Genomic DNA, 22473 nt, shown 5'->3' with positions numbered 1-22473 from the left:
AATCAATTTTAATAGAAAGTGAACAAAAAAAGATAATATCTTGCTACCTTGGAAAGGAAAATACCTGTCTATTTGTGAAGAAATCACCCTGATTAACTCTTTAGTCATATCCCAGTTTACCTCTTAGCTTATGGCCTTGCCTACACCTAGCGACTAGTTTTTTTATTTTATTATATGAGCAAGAAATTTTCTATTTTATTTGGAATGGCAAGCCAGACAAAATTAAATGGGCCTATTTATATAATGAATATGAATTTGAAGGGCAGAAATTATTAAATATTAAACCATTACCTCTCACTAAAGGCTTTAAGTTACACTTAAATCCGAAGTGGTTCTCTAGCAGATTAGTAAGAATGTCTCACCCCATGTCCAAGAATGGTATTTTTCCCGTTATTCAGATTACAACCTCACTTTCGGTTATTTGAAAATGAAATAATCTCCAAAATATCACTATTTTTAAAACAAGCCATGTAAAGTTGGTTGCAATTTCAGTTTAATCCACCAGAAAAGACCAAACAAATATACTAATTGATTAAAAAAATGTATATAAAGTATATATAACAATAAAATAAATGGTCTAATCTTTGTAAATTATATCATTAATAGGACTGGTGGAGCTGTCACACATGCAGCTAACAAAAATATATGGAAATGTCTGCTCTACTTAAAATTACAACCAACTAATTTCAGCATTACTGCAAAAATGGAAGAGGCAAGTGGAAGGGTGAGAAAGTAAAGAACTTGCATTAAAGACCAAAATTGGCAAAAGACATTTGTGATAAATAAAAAACTATACCAGTTCCATTTAAGTACCAAGAAATTGATAGCTGTGCCATGTAGATTGCAAAATAGTTGGGAAGAGATTTTCGATGTACCAATTCCATGGCAGATGGTTTATGAACTGATACACAAAACAACAACGGATTTTTCTATTTCAATTATTATGCAAAATTCTTGCAACCAATAGAATGTTATATACAGTTGAAGTCAGAAGTTTACATACACTTAGGTTGGAGTCATTAAAACAAATTTTTCAACCACTCCACAAATTTCTTGTTAACAAACTGCAGTTTTGGCAAGTCGGTAGGACATCTAATTTGTGCATGACACAAGTAATTTCCCCAACAATTTACAGACAGATTATTTCACTTATAAATCACTGTATCACAATTCCAGTGGGTCAGAAGTTTACATACACTAAGTTGACTGTGCCTTGAAACAGCTTGGAAAATTCCAGAAAATTATGTCATGGCTTTAGAAGCTTCTGATAGGCTAATTGACATAATTTGAGCCAATTGGAGGTGTACCTGTGGATTTATTTCAAGGCCTACCTTCAAACTCAGTGCCTCTTTGCTTGACATCATGGGGAAATCAAAAGAAATCATCCAAGACCCCCGAAAAAAAATTGTAGACCTCCAAAAGTCTGGTTCATCCTTGGGAGCAATTTCGAAATGCCTGAAGGTACCACGTTCATCTGTACAAACAATAGTACGCAAGTATAAACACCATGAGACCACACAGCCGTCATACCGCTCAGGAAGGAGACGTGTTCTGTTTCCTAGAGATGAACGTACTTTGGTGCGAAAAGTGCAAATCAATCCCAGAACAACAGCAAAGGACCTTGTGAAGATGCTGGAGGAAACAGGTACAAAAGTATCTATATTCACAGTAAAACGAGTCCTATATCGACATACCCTGAAAGGCCGCTCAGCAAGGAAGAAGCCACTGCTCCAAAACCGCCATAAAAAAGCCAGACACGGTTTGCAACTGCACTTGGGGACAAAGATTGTACTTTTTGGAGAAATGTCCTCTGGTCTGATGAAACAAAAATAGAACTGTTTGGCTATAATGACCATTATGTTTGGAGGGAAAAGGGGGAGGCTTGCAAGCCGACAAACTACATCCCAACCGTGAAGCACAGGGCTGGCAGCATCATGTTGTGGGGGTGCTTTGCTGCAGGAGGGACTGGTGCACTTTACAAAATAGATGGCATCATGAGGAATAAAATGATGTGTATATATTGAAGCAACATCTCAAGACATCAGTCAGGAAGTTTAAGCTTGGTCGCAAATGGGTCTTCCAAATGGACAATGACCCCAAGCATACTTCCAAAGTTGTGGCAAAATGGCTTAAGGACAACAAAGTCAAGGTATTGGAGTGGCCATCACAAAGCCCTGACCTCAATCCCATAGAAAATGTGTGGACAGAACTGAAAAAGCATGTGTGAGCAAGAAGGCCTACAAAACCTGACTCAGTTACACAAGCTCTGTCAGAAGGAATGGGCCACAATTCAACCAACTTATTGTGGGAAGCTTGTGGAATGCTACCCGAAACATTTGACCCAAGTTAAGCAATTTCAAGGCAATGCTACCAAATACTAATTGAGTGTATGTAAACTTCTGACCCACTGGGAATGTGATGAAAGAAAAAAGCTGAAATAAATCACTCTACTATTATTCTGACATTTCACATTCTTAAATGGCTGCAGTCCCGGTAACGGGACCGATATGACAACAGCCAGTCCAAGTGCAGGGCGCCAAATTCAAAAACCAGAAATATCATAATTAAAATTCCTCAGACATTCATGTGTTTTATATCATTTTAAATGTAATCTTGTTGTTAATCCCACCAAAGCGTCCGATTTCAAATAGGCGTTTTCAGCGAAAGCACTACAAACGATTATGTTAGGTCCCCACAAAACCACAATAAGCATAGCCATTTTTCCCAGCTAAATATAGCTTCACAAAAACCAGAATAGAGATAAAATGAATCACTAACCTTCGATTATTTTCAACAGATGACACTCATAGGACTTCATGTTACACAATACATGCATGTTTTGTTTGATTAAATTCATATTTATATAAAACAATCTGAGTTTACATTGAAGCGACAAGATTCACTAAATGCAAAAACATCAAGTGACTTTGCATAGCCCATCGTTTCAACAGAAATACTCATCATAAATATAGATGATAATACACATTGAATTATAGATATACCTCTCCTTAATGCAACCGCTATGTCAGATTTCAAAAAAACTTTACGGAAAAAGAAATGCACGCTATAATCTGAGACGGTGCTCAAAAGTAGCATACCACAGCTGCAAAGATGGCGTCACCATAAACACAAAAATATATGATAAATATTATCATGATAAATATTCCATTCCACCTTTGATGATCTAGATCAGAAAGCATACCAGGAATCCCAGGTCCACAATAAATGTTTGTTTTGTTCGAAAAAATCCGTTATTTATGTCCAAATACCTTCTTTTGTTAGCGTGTCTGGTTTACATATCCAAACGCTAATTCTGGTCAGCGTTATATCGGACAAAAACTTCAAAATGTGATATTACCGGTCGAAGAAACATTTCAAACTAAGTACTGAATCAATCATTAGGATGTTTTTAACATATAGCTTCAATAAAGTTCCAACCGGAGTATTCGTTCTTGTCTGCGTGAGCAATGGAACGTCAGTGGCTTACATGAAGAAAAAGCATGATCAGGAAATGGCTGCTTGATGGACACCTGACTGATTCTGCTCTCATTCTCTCCCACAACATCATAGAAGTCTCATTGAAATTTCTATTGATGGTTGACATCTAGTGGAACCCCTAGGCAGTGCAACATCATTAATAGCTCAAGTGGATTTTTTTAGGGACTCTGGTGAATACACACAGGCTCAGATTTCTGACTTCCTGTTTTGATTTCAACTCAGGATTTTGCCTGCCAATATGAGTTCTGTTAATTTCACAGACATAATTCAAACCGTTTTAGAAACTTTAGAGTGTTTTCTATCCAATACTAATAATAATATGCAAATATTAGGAACTATGACTGAGGAGCATGCCGTTTGATATGGGCACCTTTCATCCAAGCTACTCAATACTGCCCCTTCAGCCATAAGAAGTTAAAATAAAGTGGTGATCCTAACTGACCTAAGACAGGGAATTTGTACTAGGATTAAATGTCAGGAATTGTGAAAAACTGAGTTTAAATGTATTTGGCTAAGATGTATGTAAACTTCTGACTTCAACTGTACATGACAATAGCCTCACGATCTTTCTTAATATTGGCTACCATTAAGTTGACATTTGGGTGATCTAAAATACAAGTGAAGTTAACTATACCTGATAGTGTGAATGGTTTAGGATCATTTCCCATACTTTGTGGGCTCTGCATGTCAAGAAGGGCACAACTGCCGATATACTGTTAGCTGATCATGTTTACTCATATTGTGTTGCTACCCTGCTGTGTTGTCATGTCATGCCCTGAACATAGTAAGCTGTTTTTTCTCTGTGTTGGTTGGGGCGTGATGGTGACTTGGGTGGGTTATCTAGGTGTATTTGTATGTCTATGGTGGCCTGATATGGTTCCCAATCAGAGGCAGCTGTTTATCGTTGTCTCTGATTGGGGATCATATTTAGGCAGCCATTTCCCTTTTGTGTTTGTGGGATCTTGTCTACAGTAAGTTGCCTTTGTGCACTCTAGTAGCGTCACGTTTCATTTGTTCTTTATTGTTTTGTTTTGTGAGTTTCTCTTTATTAAAATTATGTGGAACTCTATGCACTCTGCGCCTTGGTCTCACTTATACGACGATCGTGACATGTCATGTGTTGCAACCATGCTGAGTTGTCGTCTTAGGTCTCTCTTTATGTAGGTTTGTGGTGTCTCTTGTGATGTGTGTTTGGTCCTACATTTTTAATCCCAGCCCAGGTCCCCGCAGGAGGCCTTTTGACTCTTGCTAAATAAGAATTTGTTCTTAATTGACTTGACTAGTTAAATAAAAAATGCAATAAAATTAAAATACAAATATTACATTGCAAGCTACCGGTAGAAATGTTGCACAGTTGGCTAAACAGAAAGTATTCATACCTCTTGACCTATTCCACATTTTGTTGTGTTAGAGCCTGAATTCAAAATTGATTAAATAGATTCTTTCCTTCTTCACCCATCTACACACAATATCCCATAATGACAAAGTAAAAACATGTTTTTAGAAATCTATAGAAAATAAAATACAGAAATATCTCATTTATATAAGTATTCACACCCCTGAGTCAATAGTTTGTAGAAGCACCTTTGGCGCCGATTACAGCTTTGAGTCATCTTTGGTACGCATGTATCAGCTTTGCACATCTGGATTTGGGGATTTTCTCCCATTTTTCCTCGCAGATTTTTTCAAGCTCTGTCAAGTTAGATGGGGAGTGGCGATGAATAGCAATCTTCAAGACTTTCCACAGATTTTAAATGAGATTCAAGACTGGGCTTTGGCTGGGCCACTCAAGGACATTTCAATTCTTGTTCTGAAGCCATTCCAGTGTTGCTTTGGCTGTATGCTTGGGGTCATTGTCCTGTTGGAATGGAAACCTTCGCCCCAGTCTAAGGTTGTTTGCACACTGAAGGAGGTTTCCATTACGGATTTGCCTGTATTTGGCTTCATTCATTGTTCCCTGTATACTTACCAGTCTCCCAGTCCCTGCTGCTGAAAACCATCCCATTGCATGATGCTGCCACCACCATGCTTCATGGTAGGGATGGTGTTAACCAGGTACAGCTCACACCCATCTTTCTCCACACACAGCGCTTTGCATTCAGGCCAAAGAGTTTGATTTGCATTATTGGTCTATATAATCCTTTGCCTAATGCTCTGAGGCTTTCCCATGCCTTTTTGCAAACTCCAGGCATGATGTCATGTGCTAAGGTGTATGTAAACTTCCGACTTCAACTGTATATGGGTATTCAATCTTCCCAGCTCTGCAGATTTTGCTGCGAGGAGGCAGAGTCATTAGATCATTTATTTTGGTACTGTCCATATGTAGCTTGTGTTTGGTGACAGGTCCAGGAATGCCTGAAGAATTGCAACATTTACCAAGAACTAACACTGCAGATAGCAATACTGGGTGATTTGAAAAGTCATAGTCAATCGAAAAAAGAAAAAAAGAGTGCGCAAAGCTGTTATTAAGGCAAAGGGTAGCTATTTGAATAATCTGAAATATAAAATATATTTTGATTTGTTTAACACTTTTTTGGTTACTACACTTCCATATGTGTTATTTAATAGTTTTGATGTCTTCACTATTATTCTACAATGTAGAAAATATAAAAAATAAAGGAAAACCCTTGAATGAGTAGGTGTTCTAAAAATGTTGACTGGTAGTGTATATTTACAAAACATATATGGGGGATTGGAAATGCAGACAATTACATTGATGGAAGCCACAATCTATCTGCAACATTAAAGCTGATCTACCCACTCATTATTATTATTTTTAAACAATGAAATGCTTACTTATGGGTTATTTTCCAACAATGCAGAGTTAACATGAAATAGGAATAAATACACAGTGAATAACAAAAAAATAACACATGACTATATACAAGGAGTACCAGTACCGAGCCAATGTGCAGGGCTACGAAGTAATTGAGGTAGCCGTACATATTGTAGGGGTAAAGTGGTGACTGAACAACAGGATAGAGAATAGGCAATAGCAGCAGCCTATAGGTGAGTGTGAAAGTGTGTGTGTGTGGCATCAATATGCACGTGTGCGCATGTTATGTTTGTGTGGGTGTATGTAGTGTGTATGTGTGTGTGTATGCGTGTGTTGGAGTGTCAGTGTAAGTACAGTATGTGTGTGTGCACAGAGTCAGTGCAAGAGAGTCAGTGCGGGAAGCCATTTGATTAGCTATTTAGCTGTCTTGTTTAGCAGACTTATGGCTTGGGGGTAGAAGCTGTTCAGGGTCCTGTTGGTTCCAGACTTTATGCACTGGTACCGCTTGCCATGTGGTAGCAGAGAGAAAAGTCTATGGCTTGGGAGGCTGGAGTCTTTGAAAAAAATGTGGGCCTTTTGTAGTAGCGGTGCGTGAGTAAAATCACAGGATAAGCCAGAAAAATAAACCATATTACAGCCTATGTGTTGTGATAATTGAGCTGTTTGCTCTATAACCTCTAAGTTCATATGCTTTGTGACTGTGATATATGCCTAAAGGCCGGGACAATAAGAAGACACAGTGGCAGAATAAATTCAACCACACCTTCGTTTCATCACAGAACCGGAGAGCAACCTTTATCCAGTGAAGTCCACAAAGCATATCGCATGCAAAAAACAGTTACATGACCTACAGCATGATCAAGCAAGTTAATATTTCAGACATTTTCGGACCACTAAACAACTAATGATTTAGAACCACAGAGAGTTATTACAAATTACAAAGAAAACCTGTATTGCTCAGTTGGTAGAGCATGGTGCTTGCACCGCCAGGGTTGTGGGTTCAATTCCTGGGGCCATATATACGTAAAATGTATGCACGCATAACTGTAAGTCGCTTAGGATAAAAACGTCTACTAAATGGAATATATTAATTAACAGGAGCTCCATCTACTATTTCAACATCATCAAGTCACCTATGCTTAGTCTAATACAGTGACAACTAAAAGAAACCTAAAACGATTTAGTCCAATCAACATAAACTAAATATGATGTGGATGCCCATGGTTCTGATTTATGTGTGTGTGTTCATGCAAGTAGAAAAAACATGTTGACTGTCACGTTCCTGATCTGTTTTCTGTTAGTTTTTGTATGTGTTAGTTGGTCAGGACGTGAGTGTGGGTGGGCAGTCTATGTTTTCTGTTTCTATGTTGGTTTTGGGTACCTGATATGGTTCTCAATTAGAGGCAGGTGGTTTTCATCTCCTCTGATTAAGAATCATATGAAGGTAGGTGGTGTCACATTGTTTGTTTGTGGGTGGTTGTCTCCTGTGTCAGTGTCTGTGTATGTTACGCCACACGGGACTGTTACGGTTTGTTTGTTCGGTTTATGTAGTCTGTTCCTGTTTCATGCGTTCTTCGTGTCATGTAAGTTCTTATGTTCAGGTGCGTCTATGTTGTTTTGTAGTTTGTTTAAGTGTTTTCGTGTTTTTCGTCTTTACTTTAATAAATCATGTCATATCACGACGCTGCATTTTGGTTCAATCCCTGCTCCTCCTCTTCAGAGGAAGAGGAATACCGTTACATTGACTTACTCTACTTGTAGAGAAACGCCAATGCCACCCTCCTTTCTTTCATGTTGACAAAACGATCTATCACTCTGTCATACAGTAAATGCTTTTATTTGTTGTTGTCCTATTCTACCTGGCTAAAATGCTTGCTTGCTAGCCTAACTTCCTTTCATGGGCAACGTTAGCTAGTTAACATTAGCCTTCTACATCTACTGTAGCAACATATTTAACTTCCATCCTCTCAGGCCAGAGGGACAATGTATGAATTAATGGTTGGACCAGATTCGTCGTTATAATCATTGGCCAGTACGGAGAATTAAGTAAAACCACAAGTCCAAATCCCTATCTCCATCCATGGATAATTTAGGAAAGGGACAATTTTAGCTAGCTGGCTAGCCACTGGAGGACAACAACACAACCAGATGCAACAATTCAAGTTGTTTCTGTCAATTACAATGCGATTTTATTAGATTGACTCCAAGTCCAAACTGACTTCCCATTACACTTTTTTTTGGTGCAGCAGAACCATTCAGAGTTGAGCTCACTCAGTTTAGCTCAATAGTGATTGCCGATTATGTTATACTTTTTTTTTATCAAGGGAGGCCAAAATGCTCCCTGGCTTCTCTTGCATTCAATGCTACGGGCGGCAACAACGTCGTACTCCTTTGGACCAGACAGCATCAGATAGATGGCCTACACATACAGAGACAGAGGGGTGATGTTTCGCTCGCACGGATGCTTTCTCTGGTGAGATACATTCAGCCTCTTCAAATTGAAGGACAAATATGAAACACAGAGACAAAAGATACTTTATTTTATACTTTATTTTATATTTCTTTCTTGATAAATTTTTGGAGAAAGTCTGCCTTCCCTTGGTATCCATGAATACACGCCACTGCCTGAATGGCAGGGAGCTCGGCCCCGTGAAGCTCTGGGCTGTAGTCACCACCCTCTGTAGCGCCTTGCCGTCTTTATGCTATGAATTTGTCTAGCCACACGGTTCTGGTATTTCACGCTCTATGATTTGACATTTAAATAATGAGACAACGCTAGTTGATCACGTGACATGGGTACTTTGTATATGGTTCTGTGGCTTTTACATCGATGTTGCGCCTTGATAGAATGCAAGCGAGGGCACTCAAGATGTGCGATGGTGCATTTAAAACTACACCTGTTGAGGCTTTACAGGTAGATTCTGCGGAAATGCCACAATCCCTTAGATGAGTTAATCTAGCCCTGGCATACTAGGAAATATTGAATGGTAGTGCGGTAGATCATCCAACACTGACAGTATTAGAAAACTGCTGGGAATATGAACAACATCAAAATAGGGGTTTTGGTCCAGAGATTGGGAAAACGGTTGATAAATATGGACTCAGGGACCTTGTTATAGTGCCAGCTGTGGCAATAGGAAATGTGCTACCGTTGTTTTATATAAGGCCACATGTTGATCATAGCCTGATGGAAGAAAATAAACAGTGGTGTGAAGAAGCTAATGTAGAAACAATAGTGGATCGATATATTAGTACTCAGTTTTGTTCTTGCCTTGCAGTGTATACAGATGGTTCAAAGGATCATATGAATGGGAAAACAGGAGAAGGTGTATTTATTCTTGAGTTTGATGTTAATCTATGCAAGAGACTAACAAATTATGTATCGGTATATTCAATTAAGTGGTTACGATAATTGTTGGATTGCAATGGATATAGGAGGTGCAACCAAGAAGAGTAGTAATATGTTCGGACTCTGTATCAGTTTTGTGTAGTTTAAAATCTGGAAAGTCAGAACGTGAGGATTTATGGTTAGAAATATTTATGCTGTTGTTGGATTACAAAAGAATGGTATTGAAATTCAGTTCTGTTGGATTCCTGCTCATAATAGCAAAAAAGCTTTGGAAAGAAATATTGTGGATATACAGGTGCAGTTGGGAAGAGGGGGAATTAAAACATTTATTCTGAAAAATTGGTTAGATTGCTGGCAGAGACAATGGGGTGAAAGTAGTGAGGGCAGAAATGTTTATAGTACAAGGAAATCTGTACGGGAGGTAGTGTCATATAATGGGAATAGAAGGGAGGACGTTATGTTGTGTTGGATGAGATTAGGGCATACAAGTTTTAATTTGTCTTTGAAATTGATAGGGAAACATGGTACTGGAATGTGTAATGGCTGTATGGTAGAGGAAATGTATTATTATTTTGTGAAATGTATGATGTAGAATGAGAGAGGTTGTTTGACAGGGTCAGAGAGGTTGGACTTGAATGTGGAGTGGGTGATATTTTGGGTGTGGGTGATGGGAGTAGAGAGGTTTGTTAGGGAAATATTTAATTTTCTTCAAAATTCGGGGTTAGTTAATTAAGAGAATATGGTGTTTTCGGTTGGTCGTGACCGGTCTCACACTCCAGTACAGTAGGTGGCGGTGTATGCACGTATCAGTTGGTTGCGATTCGCCAATTAAAACTTAAAGAAGAAGAATATCACGTGACATGGGTCTCTGAAGCACAACTCAACATACGTGTCTGTCATGGTGGGGAAGAGAGTTTGAAATGTGAAATTCATAGAATCTGAAATAACCATTTAAAATTTGCAATGGACATCGTGGTGTATTTGATTGCTGCAGCAATCCTTATTGTGATGATCGTTTTTGCTGTGAAGGTACGAGGAAAAACAGAGGAAGGTAAGGAGTTAACTGTAGCTACCAAGCGTTTGGATAACGACACCAATACTTAAACAGCTAACGTTAGCAATAGAGTTGCTATTCGTGTTTAACACTGGCTATTTATAGCGTTTAACCTAAGTTAAAAGTAGAGGTTGTTTGGGTGTTTATTTTTTTCCCTATCACTTGCTCGTCATGACCTGTCAGTTCTCAATGAAGCTAGCTACTGTTGTAGCTGACTAAGGAACATGTTGACAACAAGCTTATTTTACGTTATTTCTCTTGCTATATTTGTCTCCCTCCCCTATTCTCTTCCTATACTTTCTACTAGTAAACTTAATCGAGTCTATCTGTGTTCCCATTATCTGCCTTCCCTGACTCCCTCCATTAACTCTTCCCCATGTCTCCTGCTCTTTACCTCTCTCCGCATATGTGCACTAGTTTTTGGCCTAAATTGACCCAATAATCTGTAATTGAAAATGGTCCCCCCCCTCTCTCCAGCTGATCGTGAACAAAGGCAGGATGTGTTGGCTCGGGTGGCAGCTCCTCGCCCGCAGGTGGCCGAGGAGCGTGGGGCGGGCATGCCCCGACGCCGTAGAAATCTCAACAGCAGGGTGATGGCCCAGAGGCGAGCCCAAAGGGACGCATCCGACAACGGTAACACATCTGACATACACACACATGAGTATCACATGTGTTTCTACTGTGAAAATGAAGTTTCAAAAATGTGTGAATGCTCCTTCAGAGGACAGCCCTGTAGAGGAAGTGGCTGTGGAGGAACAGGAAGAAGAGGAGGAACAGCAGTTCCAGGCCACAGGGAAGCTTGGAGCCAAGAAGCAGAGGAAGCTAGAGGAGAAACAAGCCAAACGGGCTCAGAGAGAGGTATTACCACTCTCTGGAACAACTGGAGAACAGTTCTCCATTGGAGATTGTCCATTATGTCATCAGTAGCATGTCAATCAACAGTAGGGCCGGGACGATACCAGTATCACAATACTCGTTAGTTTTGTGGCAAGGAAACAAAACATGAAGCGGATTTAACTTCTTTAGGAAAACAGCCCTAATGTTGGAAACAAATATCATTATGTTGTCATCCAGTGTCACATTTATTTTCCAAACTATAAGCACACAATATTTTACCCTGCTGGACCTCTATGAACATTTGAACATCTTGGCCATGTTCTGTTATAATCTCCACCTGGCACAGCCATCTTGATCACCCCTCATAGCCTGGTTCCTCTCTAGGTTTCTTTCTAGGTTCTGGCCTTTCTAGGGAGTTTTTCCTAGCCATCGTGCTTCTACACCTGCATTGCTTGCTGTTTGGGGTTTTAGGCTGGGTTTCTGTACAGCACTTTGTGACATCAGCTGATGTAAGAAGGGCTTTATAAATACATTTGATTTGAATTTGATTTGATTTTACATACAGCAGTTCTTTTAAAGGACCAAAGAGTTTGATCTGCTTCTTGTTTTCCTGTTTGCCATGAACAAAAATATTGCCTCACAGCCCTAGTCAATAGTCTACAATGACTTTCTCCCCTCAAATGGCGTTCTCCCTTCAGCTGCACTGCTTCTTCTCAGCTGCACTGCTGTGATAGAACCAGGCAGGTGAAGGGCATCCACCATATTGCTTTGACCCACCCTGCATTTTCAAATCATTGTATTTTATGTTTGCAAGTGTTCTTCTTGGCGACTGGGTTTGATGCTGTGTTCCTCAGGCTGAGCTGGCAGAGAGAGAGGAAAGGAAGAAAATGCAGGAGCTCCGAGAGCAGGAGAGAAGCAAGGAGGATGAGAAAGAGAGACAACAGGAGCAGAAAGAGGTAATGAACACACACTATCTCACTCTTTTGAACACAGATGCAAGTAGACACATCACTTCTTATTCCCACTTTTGCACTCATTCCTTCTTTCTCCTATTATTATTTTCTGTTTAGGAGGAAGAGGAGCGGCGGGCCAAAGAGGAGCAGGAGAAGGAGGAGGAAGAGGAGTACCTAAGGCTCAAACAGTCCTTTGTCGTCGAGGAGCAGGGTGAAGCTGATGATGTCACAGAGGAAGAGGTAGTTTACTAGTGTATTCACATAGTTCAGTTTAAGTGGTTTAGGTGGCTGTTGACATGAACCCGTTTTTATCAAGTAGATCAGGGCTGGGCAACTGGCGGCCCACTTCCCCCCTTTTGTAGGCCCGCGGAGTGAGGGAGAAAGAAAGAGAGAGAACAAAAATATAAACGCAACATGTAAAGTGTTGGTTTCATGAGCTGAAATAAAAGATCCCATAAATTTTCAATACGCACAAAAAGCTTATTTCTCTAAAGTGTTGTGCCGTATACAACAGGTGTAGTAGACCTTTTGTGCACAAATTTGTTTACATCCCTGTTAGTGAGGATTTATCTTTTGCCAAGATAATCCATTTACCTGACAGGTGTGGTATATCAAGAAGCTGATTAAACAGCATGATCATTACACAGGTGCACCTTGTGCTGATGACAATAAAAGACCACTATAAAGTTTCGAGGGAGCGTGCAGTTGGCATGCTGACTGCAGGAATGTCCACCAGAGCTGTTGGCAGAGAATTTACTGTTAATTTCTCAACCATAAGTCGCCTTAGCAAGCTATTCTTGTCTAGCTTTTCCTGCATGGGACTCCCAAGAGCTAAGGAGCATTTTTTTAAGGAGAAGCCAGTATTACCTGAAAGAGAGGTAGGCTAGGACATCTATTATATATACACTGCTCAAAAAAATAAAGGGAACACTTAAAACAACACAATGTAACTCCAAGTCAATCACACTTCTGTGAAATCAAACTGTCCACTTAGGAAGCAACACTGATTGACAATAAATTTCACATGCTGTTGTGCAAATGGAATAGAAAAAAGGTGGAAATTATAGGCAATTAGCAAGACACCCCCAATAAAGGAGTGGTTCTGCAGGTCGTGACCACAGACCACTTCTCAGTTCCTATGCTTCCTGGCTGATGTTTTGGTCACTTTTGAATGCTGGCGGTGCTTTCACTCTAGTGGTAGCATGAGACGGAGTCTACAACCCACACAAGTGGCTCAGGTAGTGCAGCTCATCCAGGATGGCACATCAATGCGAGCTGTGGCAAGAAGGTTTGCTGTGTCTGTCAGCGTAGTGTCCAGAGCATGGAGGCGCTACCAGGAGACAGGCCAGTACATCATGAGACGTGGAGGAGGCCGTAGGAGGGCAACAACCAGCAGCAGGACTGCTACCTCCGCTTTTGTGCAAGGGGGAGCACTGCCAGAGCCCTGCAAAATGACCTCCAGCAGGCCACAAATGTGCATGTGTCTGCTCAAACGGTCAGAAACAGACTCCATGAGGGTGGTATGAGGGCCCGACGTCCACAGGTGGGGGTTGTGCTTACAGCCCAACACCGTGCAGGACGTTTGGCATTTGCCAGAGAACACCAAGATTGGCAAATTCGCCACTGGCGCCCTGTGCTCTTCACAGATGAAAGCAGGTTCACACTGAGCACATGTGACAGACGTAACAGAGTCTGGAGACGCCGTGGAGAACGTTCTGCTGCCTGCAACATCCTCCAGTCATGGTGTGGGGTGGCATTTCTTTGGGGGGCCGCACAGCCCTCCATGTGCTCGCCAGAGGTAGCCTGACTGCCATTAGGTACCGAGATGAGATCCTCAGACCCCTTGTCAGACCATATGCTGGTGCGGTTGGCCCTGGGTTCCTCCTAATGCAAGACAATGCTAGACCTCATGTGGCTGGAGTGTGTCAGCAGTTCCTGCAAGAGGAAGGCATTGATGCTATGGACTGGCCCGCCCGTTCCCCAGACCTGAATCCAATTGAGCACATCTGGGACATCATGTCTCGCTCCATCCACCAACACCACGTTGCACCACAGACTGTCCAGGAGTTGGCGGATGCTTTAGTCCAGGTCTGGGAGGAGATCCCTCAGGAGACCATCCGCCACCTGATCAGGAGCATGCCCAGGCGTTGTAGGGAGGTCATACAGGCACATGGAGGCCACACACACACTACTGAGCCTCATTTTGACTTGTTTTAAGGACATTACATCAAAGTTGGATCAGCCTGTAGTGTGGTTTTCCACTATAATTTTGAGTGTGACTCCAAATCCAGACCTCCATGGGTTGATAAATTTGATTTACATTGATCATTTTTGTGTGATTTTGTTGTCAGCACATTCAACTATGTAAAGAAAAAAGTATTTAATAAGAATATTTCATTCATTCAGATCTAGGCTGTGTTATTTTAGTGTTCCCTTTATTTTTTTGAGCAGTGTATATATATCTCAATTTAGAACAGGATTGTCTATTTTGGATAACATTTCAATGCGTTGGGGAGAGCCTGCGCGTGCACTGATTTTAAAGTAACGATATTCGATATATATTAAAACTCAGCAGCTGCAATAATAAAAAAAATCGTTATAATTAAAAAACAAGGTCACCCCCGAAAGCCAGATGGAGATGGGTAAATTAGACAAGCATTCTGTTTTTTTATATTACTGTAGCGTAGGTTATGCTGCAGCAAATGTAGACCTACCTGTCACATTAAAAACAAATTTTACCATGAGATGATAGGTCTCCATGCATTGTGAACTGCGCTCCATACTAAGATGGGCTGTCTGTCCCCACCCTGAGGGTTGATTCATCATGCAGAGGCTGTAGAGAAGCCACATTTAGACATCGCATGTAATTTAACAGTTCTGTTTCACACTGCTGTTCATGTAAATAATTTACCGGTTTCTTGCAGATATTTATCCTGGGAAAAGGGAGTAGTTTTGGGCGGTAAATCTCGGTAACCGGATTCCTGGCATAAAATCCCTATTTTATGTTAATGTTTGTTCTTCTTTTATAGTCACGCAACCTTCTACAAGAGTTCATCCAGTACATCAAGGTATGAGCAGGAACCTAACCAGAACCATATACACTGTGTACAAAACTTTAGGAACACCTTCCTAATATTGAGTTGCACCCCCCTTTTCCCGCAGAAAAGCCTCAATTCGTCGGGGCATGGAGACCCCCAGCTCTGCTAAAACCTTTGACAACTATGTGCCGTTTTCAAGGGAATGTTAAATAAATGTTATAACTATTTGATTTTAACATCATAACCTCTTGAAGAGAATAGTCAGAACTACACAGTTCTGATTATTCCACATTTAGCTCTATCATCCGAGTTATAGGCTATAGCAATTAACTGCATGCTTTTCATGATCAGTAAACCTCAATTGATCATGTCATTTCAGATGCGTGAGGATAGCATAACCATTTTTTATTTTTTTTATTTAACTAGGCAAGTCAGGTAAGAACAAATTCTTATTTACAATGACGGCCTACCCCGGCCAAAGCCGGACGACGCTGGGCCAATTGTGCGCCGCCCTATGGGACTCCCAATCACGGCCTGATGTGATGCAGCCTGGATTCGAACCAGGTACTATAGTGATGCCTCTTGCACTGAGATGCAGTGCCTTAGACCGCTGCGAAACTCGGGAGCCCCATTTGGCGTATAGTTAGTTAAGCAAACAGCGTGTCATTTGGCTTGTATCTTTAGAGATTAGGCTTTTGGAAAGAGCTTGACATCAGCAAGTCCTCGTTCTGATAAAGTTGTCAGTTGGACTTATGTCATCACCACTAGCAAGCAAATCAAACACTATTTGGATAAAGCCATCTAGTTTATCCCCTGAATGTTAACTTGTTAACTAACCATATTGACATGATCTGTTATTAGCTAGGTAGCCAATTTGACATCGTCCATTAATCAATGTAGCCTATCATGTCTGTCCACAGCAATTGTGATTAAACACTCTTAAAAACAATGTTGAAAAGGGAATAGTGTTAACTTCATTAGGTAGGCCTACGTTGGTTGGAGAAAAAAGTACATTACCACTACAGTGCATTTATGGGGCGGCAGTTAGCCTAGTGGTTAGAGCATTGGGCCAGTTGCTAGATCGAAGGTTGCTAGATCGAATCCCCGAGCTGACAAGGTAAAAAGCTGTCGTTCTGCCCCTGAACAAGGCGACCCATTGTTCCTAGGCCATCATTGTAAATAAGAATTTGTTCTTAACTGACTTGCCTAGTTAAATAAAGGTTAAATAAAAATTCACAAAGTATTCATACCCCTTGATTTAGTCCACATTTTGTTCTTACAGCCTGAATTCAAAATTGATTAAATATATTTTCTTCCTCACCTATCTACACACAAAATCCCATAATGAAAAAGTGAAAAAAGTTTTTAGAAATGTTTGCAGATTTATTGAAAATGAAATATATCTAATTTACATAAGTATTTACACCCCTTTGCTATAACACTACAAATGGAGTTCAGGTGCATCCAATTTCCTTTGATCACCCTTGACATGTCACCACAACTTGATTGGAGTACACCTGTGGCCAATTAAATTGTTTGGACATGATTTAGAAAGAAACACCTGTCTATATACAGTACCAGTTAAAGGTTTGGAGACACCTACTCATTCAAGGGTTTTTCGTTATTTTTACTATTTTCTACATTGTAGAATAATAGTGAAATAACATGTGGAATCATGTAGTAACCAAAAAAGGGTTAAACAAATCACAATATATTTTATATTCTTCGAAGTAGGCACCCTTTGCCTTGATCAAATCACATCAAATGTATTTATATAGCCTTCTTACATCAGCTGATATCTCAGTGCTGTACAGAAACCCAGCCTAAAACCCCAAACAGCAAGCAATGCAGGTGTAGAAGCACGATGACAGCTTTGCACACTCTTGGTATTCTCTCACACTCTTGGTATTCTCTCAATCATCTTCAGCACCTGGAATGCTTTTCCAACAGTCTTGAAGGAGTTCCCACATATGCTGAGCACTTGTTGTGTGTTTTTCCTTCACGCTGTGGTCCAACTCAACCCAAACCGTTTCAATTGGGTTGAGGTCGGATGATTGTGGAGGCCAGGTCATCTGATGCAGCACTCCATCACTCTCCTCCTTGGTCAAATAGCCCTTACACAGCCTGGAGATGTGTTTGGTCATTGTCCTGTTGAAAAACAAATGATGGTCCCACTAAGCAAAAACCAGAATGCAGAATGCTGTGGTAGCCATCCTGGTTAACTGTGCCTTGAATTCTAAATAAATCAGTGTCACCAGCAAAGCACCCCACACCATCACACCTCCTCCATGCTTCACGGTGGGAACCACACATGCAGAGATCATCTGTTCAACAAATCTGCGTCTCAAAGACACGGCGGTTGGAACCAAAAATCTCAAATTTGGACGACTCAGACCAAAGAACAGATTTCCACCAGTCTAATGTCAATTGCTCGTGTTTCTTGGCCCAACCAAGTCTCTTATTATTCGTGTCATTTAGTAGTTTGTTTGTAGCAACTGTGAAGGCATGATTCACACAGTCTCCTCTGAATAGTTGATGTTGATGTGTCTGTTACTTGAACTCTGTGAAGCATTTATTTGGGCTGCAGTCTGAGGTGCAGTTAATTGCCTATTTCTGAGGCTGGTAACTCTAATGAACAAATTTTACTATTTGGCCTGAATGCAAAACGCTGTGTGTGGAGAAAGACGGGTGTGAGCTGTGCCTTGTTAACACCATCCCTACCATGAAGCATGGTGGCAGCATCATACTATGGGATGGTTTTCAGCGACAGGGACTGGGAGACAGGTAAGGATAGATGGAACAATGAATGGAGCCAAATACAGGCAAATCCGTAATGAGAACCTCCTTCAGCGTGCAAACGACCTTAGATACAGCCAAAGCAACACTGGAATGGCTTCAGAACAAGAATGTGAAATGTCCTTGAGTGGCCCAGCCAAAGCCCAGTCTTGAATCTCATTTAAAATCTGTGGAAAGTCTTGAAGATTGCTATTCACCACCTAACTTGACAGAGTTTGAAAAAATCTGCGAGCAAGAATTGGAGAAAATCCCCAAATCCAGATGTGCAAAGCTGATACATGCGTACCAAAGATGACTCAAAGCTGTAATCGGCGCCAAAGGTTGACTCGGGGGTGTGAATACTTATGTAAATGAGATATTTCTGTATTTTATTTTCTATAGATTTCTAAAAACATGTTTTTACTTTGTCATTATGGGATATTGTGTGTAGATGGGTGAGGAAAGAATCTATAATCAATTTTGAATTCAGGCTCTAACACAACAAAATGTGGAATAAGTCAAGAGGTATGAATACTTTCTGTTTAGCCAACTGTGCAACATTTCTACCGGTAGCTTGCAATGTAATATTTTTTAAATTTAACTAGTCAAGTCAATTAAGAACAAATTCTTATTTACCAAGAGTCAAAAGGCCTCCTGTGGGGACCTGGGCTGGGATTAAAAATGTAGGACCAAATACACATCACAAGAGACACCACAAACCTACATAAAGAGAGACCTAAGACGACAACACAGCATGGCTGCAACACAATATGCGTAAACATGATCAGCTAACAGTACATCGGCAGTCGTGCCCTTCTTGACATGCAGAGCCCACAAAGGATGGGAAATTAACCTAAACCACTCACACTATCAGGTATAGTTAACTTCACTTGTATTTTAGATCACCCAAATGTCAACTTAATTTTTGCCAATATTAAGACAGATCGTGAGGCTATCGTCATGTGCAGTTGAAGTCAGAGGTTTACATACACCTTAGCCAAATACAATTAAACTCAGTTTCACAATTCCTGACATTTAATCCTAGTAAGAATTCCCTGTTTTAGGTCAGTTAGGATCACCACTTTATTTTAAGAATGTGAAATGTCAGAATAATAGTAGAGTGATTTATTTCAGCTTTTTTCTTTCATTACATTCCCAGTGGGTCAGTTTACATACACTCAATTAGTATTTGGTAGCATTGCCTTTAAATTGTAGCCTTCGACAAGCTTCCCACAGTAAGTTGGGTGACTTTTGGCCCATTCCTCCTGACAGAGCTGGTGTAACTGAGTCAGGTTTGTAGGCCTGCTTGCTCGCACACGCTTTTTCAGTTCTGCCCACAACTTTTCTATGGGATTGAGGTCGGGGCTTTTTTTATGGCCAATCCAATACCTTGACTTTGTTGTCCTTAAGCCATTTTGCCACAACTTTGGAAGTATGCTTGGGGTCATTGTCCATTTGGAAGACCCATTTGCGACCAAGTTTTAACTTCCTGACTGATGTCTTGATGTTGCTTCAATATATCCACATCATTTTATTCCTCATGATCTATTTTGTGAACTACACCAGTCCCTCCTGCAGCAAAGCACCCCCACAACATGATGATGCTGCCAGCCCTGTGCTTCACGGTTGGGATGTAGTTCGTCAGCTTGCAAGCCTCCCCCTTTTCCCTCCAAACATAATGGTCATTATAGCCAAACAGTTCTATTTTTGTTTCATCAGACCAGAGGACATTTCTGAAAAGTACAATCTTTGTCCCCATGTGCAGTTGCAATCTGTAGTCTGGCTTTCTTATGGCGGTTTTGGAGCAGTGGCTTCTTCCTTGCTGAGCGGCCTTTCAGGTTATGTCGATTTAGGACTCATTTTACTGTGGATATAGATACTTTTGTACCTGTTTCCTCCAGCATCTTCACAAGGTCCTTTGCTGTTCTGGGATTGATTTGCACTTTTCGCACCAAAGTACGTTCATCTCTAGGAGACCGAACGCGTCTCCTTCCTGAGCGGTATGATGGCTGCGTGGTCCCATGGTGTTTATACTTGCGTACTATTGTTTGTACAGATGAACATGGTACCTTCAGGCGTTTGGAAATTGCTCCCAAGGGTGAACCAGACTTGTGGAGGTGTACAAAAAAAATTCTGAGGTCTTGGCTGTTTTCTTTTGATTTTCCCATGATATCAAGCAAAGAGGCGCTGAGTTTGAAGGTAGGCCTTGAAATACATCCACAGGTACACCTCCAATTGACTCAAGTTATGTCAATTAGCCTATCAGAAGCTTCTAAAGCCATGACATCGTTTTCTGGAATTTTCCAAGCTATTTAAAGGCACAGTCAACTTAGTGTATGTAAACTTCTGACCCTCTGGATTTGTGATACAGTGAAAAAATCTGTCTGTAAACAATTGTTGGAAAAATTACTTGTGTCATGCACAAACTTGCCAAAACTTACGAAAACTATAGTTTATTAACAAAAAATGTGTGGAGTGGTTGAAGAATGAGTTTTAATGACTCCAACCTAAGTGTATGTAAACTTCTGACTTCAACTGTATCTGAAATCACATGATCAATTGATGTTTACTGGTGATGAAAAGCATGCAGGTAGGCTATTTAATGTATAATTATGATGATAGAGCTACAGTAAATGTCAGCTATTGTTTTGTATGGAATAATCAGAAATGTGTAGTTCTGACTGCTGTTCAAGAGGTGATGTGATAATATTATAACCAAATACTTAACATTTATTCAACAATCCCTTGAAAAAGGCACGCAGTTGTCAATGGTTTTAGCAGAGCAGGGGATCTCCTTGCCCCCCTACATGCAAGTCGATTACGCTGCACCTTATGTGACATTTTATTGTTAACAACGTATAGGTTTTTTACCCTCTATTCCTCTGGTTATCTCACAGGACTCCAAGGTAGTACTGCTGGAAGACCTGGCGTCACACTTTGGAATGCGCACACAGGTGAGTGGCAGGTGATGGCAGGAAAATGATCAAAGGGTGCCATGGACTATGATTCCTGCACTCAATGGTCTATTCTCATTTTGAAATATTTGTGTCAGATTGTGTTGTATCTCCACAAGGTTCAAGGTTATATTAGTGTTTTTTGTGGTGGTTGAGAGAAGGGAGATGATTGGTCATCATAACTAATTTGTAAGTCGCTCTGGATAAGAGCGTCTGCTAAATGACTTAAATGTAAATGTAAATGTAACTAATCTTTGCTCACAGGATGCAATTGCGAGACTGCAGGACCTCTTAGCTGATGGTGAACTCACAGGTAAGTGAATAAAAGTGTGTGCCAAAATTAACATTGTACTCATTTACTCAGAGAAATAGTCAGGCACTCTTGCTTCTCTGCTGTCTGACCATCTTTATTCTCATTCTTTTCTTCAGGAGTGATCGACGATAGAGGGAAGTTTATCTCCATCACGCCAGAAGAGTTAAACGCTGTGGCTCAGTTCATCAAACAGAGAGGGAGGGTCTCTATCAGCGAGCTGGCCCAGGCTAGTAACTCACTCATCAACCTCACGCCCGAGATACGAAACACCGCCTAATGGGGAATATACAGACACACACACACACATTGTGGACAGATTTTGCCGAAGCTAGAAACTCCCTCATCAATCTACAGTAAAACCTGAAATATTCAATGCTGCCAGATTTGTGATGCCAAACTCGGATAAGTAATGAAGCATAAACAAACACATTAGACAACACTCATGCTGGTACAGACTCAGAATTATAATTTCATACACTGAATTATTGGATTATATTGAGTGTTCTCATTATACTCAGTATACAGACTGTATATGAATAAAGTTGACATGTGAACTGGATTTTGGATGTTTCCTCTTTTTATGTATTTCCAGACCATATTTATTTGTATCTTAAACTTGGCCATACAATCACTACCCACAGTTATACCTTGAGTACGTTGCACATTATTGCATTCTTAGAGCAGATTTATGTTCCAGATTTCATAGCATATTGTTGATTCCTTGGTGGGATGAATATGAACCTGTCAGAGACAGGTAAATAATTGTACAGTATGCAAAAATACTAATTCACGCTTTGTTGGATTTGCTAGTTAATTACATCATGTCCCCGACTAATTGTTTGCACACCGTTGCACTCGGGTCGTCAGTAGTTACCACAGCCACAAAGTCATAAATCAATTTATCCTTTAAAAATATGATTTTACAC

At 40.5% G+C, this 22473-nt stretch overlaps 1 protein-coding gene across 1 annotated transcript; it reads left to right on the top strand.

Annotated features, from left to right (window-relative positions):
* Positions 1-10377: 10377 nt before the first annotated feature.
* LOC139543974 (DDRGK domain-containing protein 1-like) lies at positions 10378-22106 on the top strand. Its single transcript, XM_071350582.1, has 9 exons — positions 10378-10674; positions 11155-11310; positions 11399-11535; positions 12369-12470; positions 12585-12707; positions 15497-15535; positions 21178-21234; positions 21499-21547; positions 21664-22106. The coding sequence occupies exons 1-9, from the start codon at positions 10587-10589 to the stop codon at positions 21822-21824; spliced, it is 912 nt and encodes a 303-aa protein (XP_071206683.1). The 5' UTR covers positions 10378-10586; the 3' UTR covers positions 21825-22106.
* Positions 22107-22473: the final 367 nt, after the last annotated feature.

The sequence above is a fragment of the Salvelinus alpinus genome, chromosome 18 (genome assembly GCF_045679555.1).
Source record: "Salvelinus alpinus chromosome 18, SLU_Salpinus.1, whole genome shotgun sequence".
Lineage (NCBI taxonomy): Eukaryota > Metazoa > Chordata > Actinopteri > Salmoniformes > Salmonidae > Salvelinus > Salvelinus alpinus.
The sequence above is the reverse complement of the archived record's forward strand: the minus strand, read 5'-3'. Positions and strand labels throughout refer to the sequence as shown.

What these genes read in the sequence shown, in the direction of transcription:
- LOC139543974 (XM_071350582.1), top strand. Translation starts at nt 10,587, where the DNA reads ATGGACATCGTGGTGTATTTGATTGCTGCAGCAATCCTTATTGTGATG. An exon ending in GACAACAGGAGCAGAAAGAG is followed by an intron (nt 12,471 to 12,584) that starts GTAATGAACACA and finishes TTTTCTGTTTAG; the next exon opens with GAGGAAGAGGAGCGGCGGGC. An exon ending in AGCTGATGGTGAACTCACAG is followed by an intron (nt 21,548 to 21,663) that starts GTAAGTGAATAA and finishes TCTTTTCTTCAG; the next exon opens with GAGTGATCGACGATAGAGGG.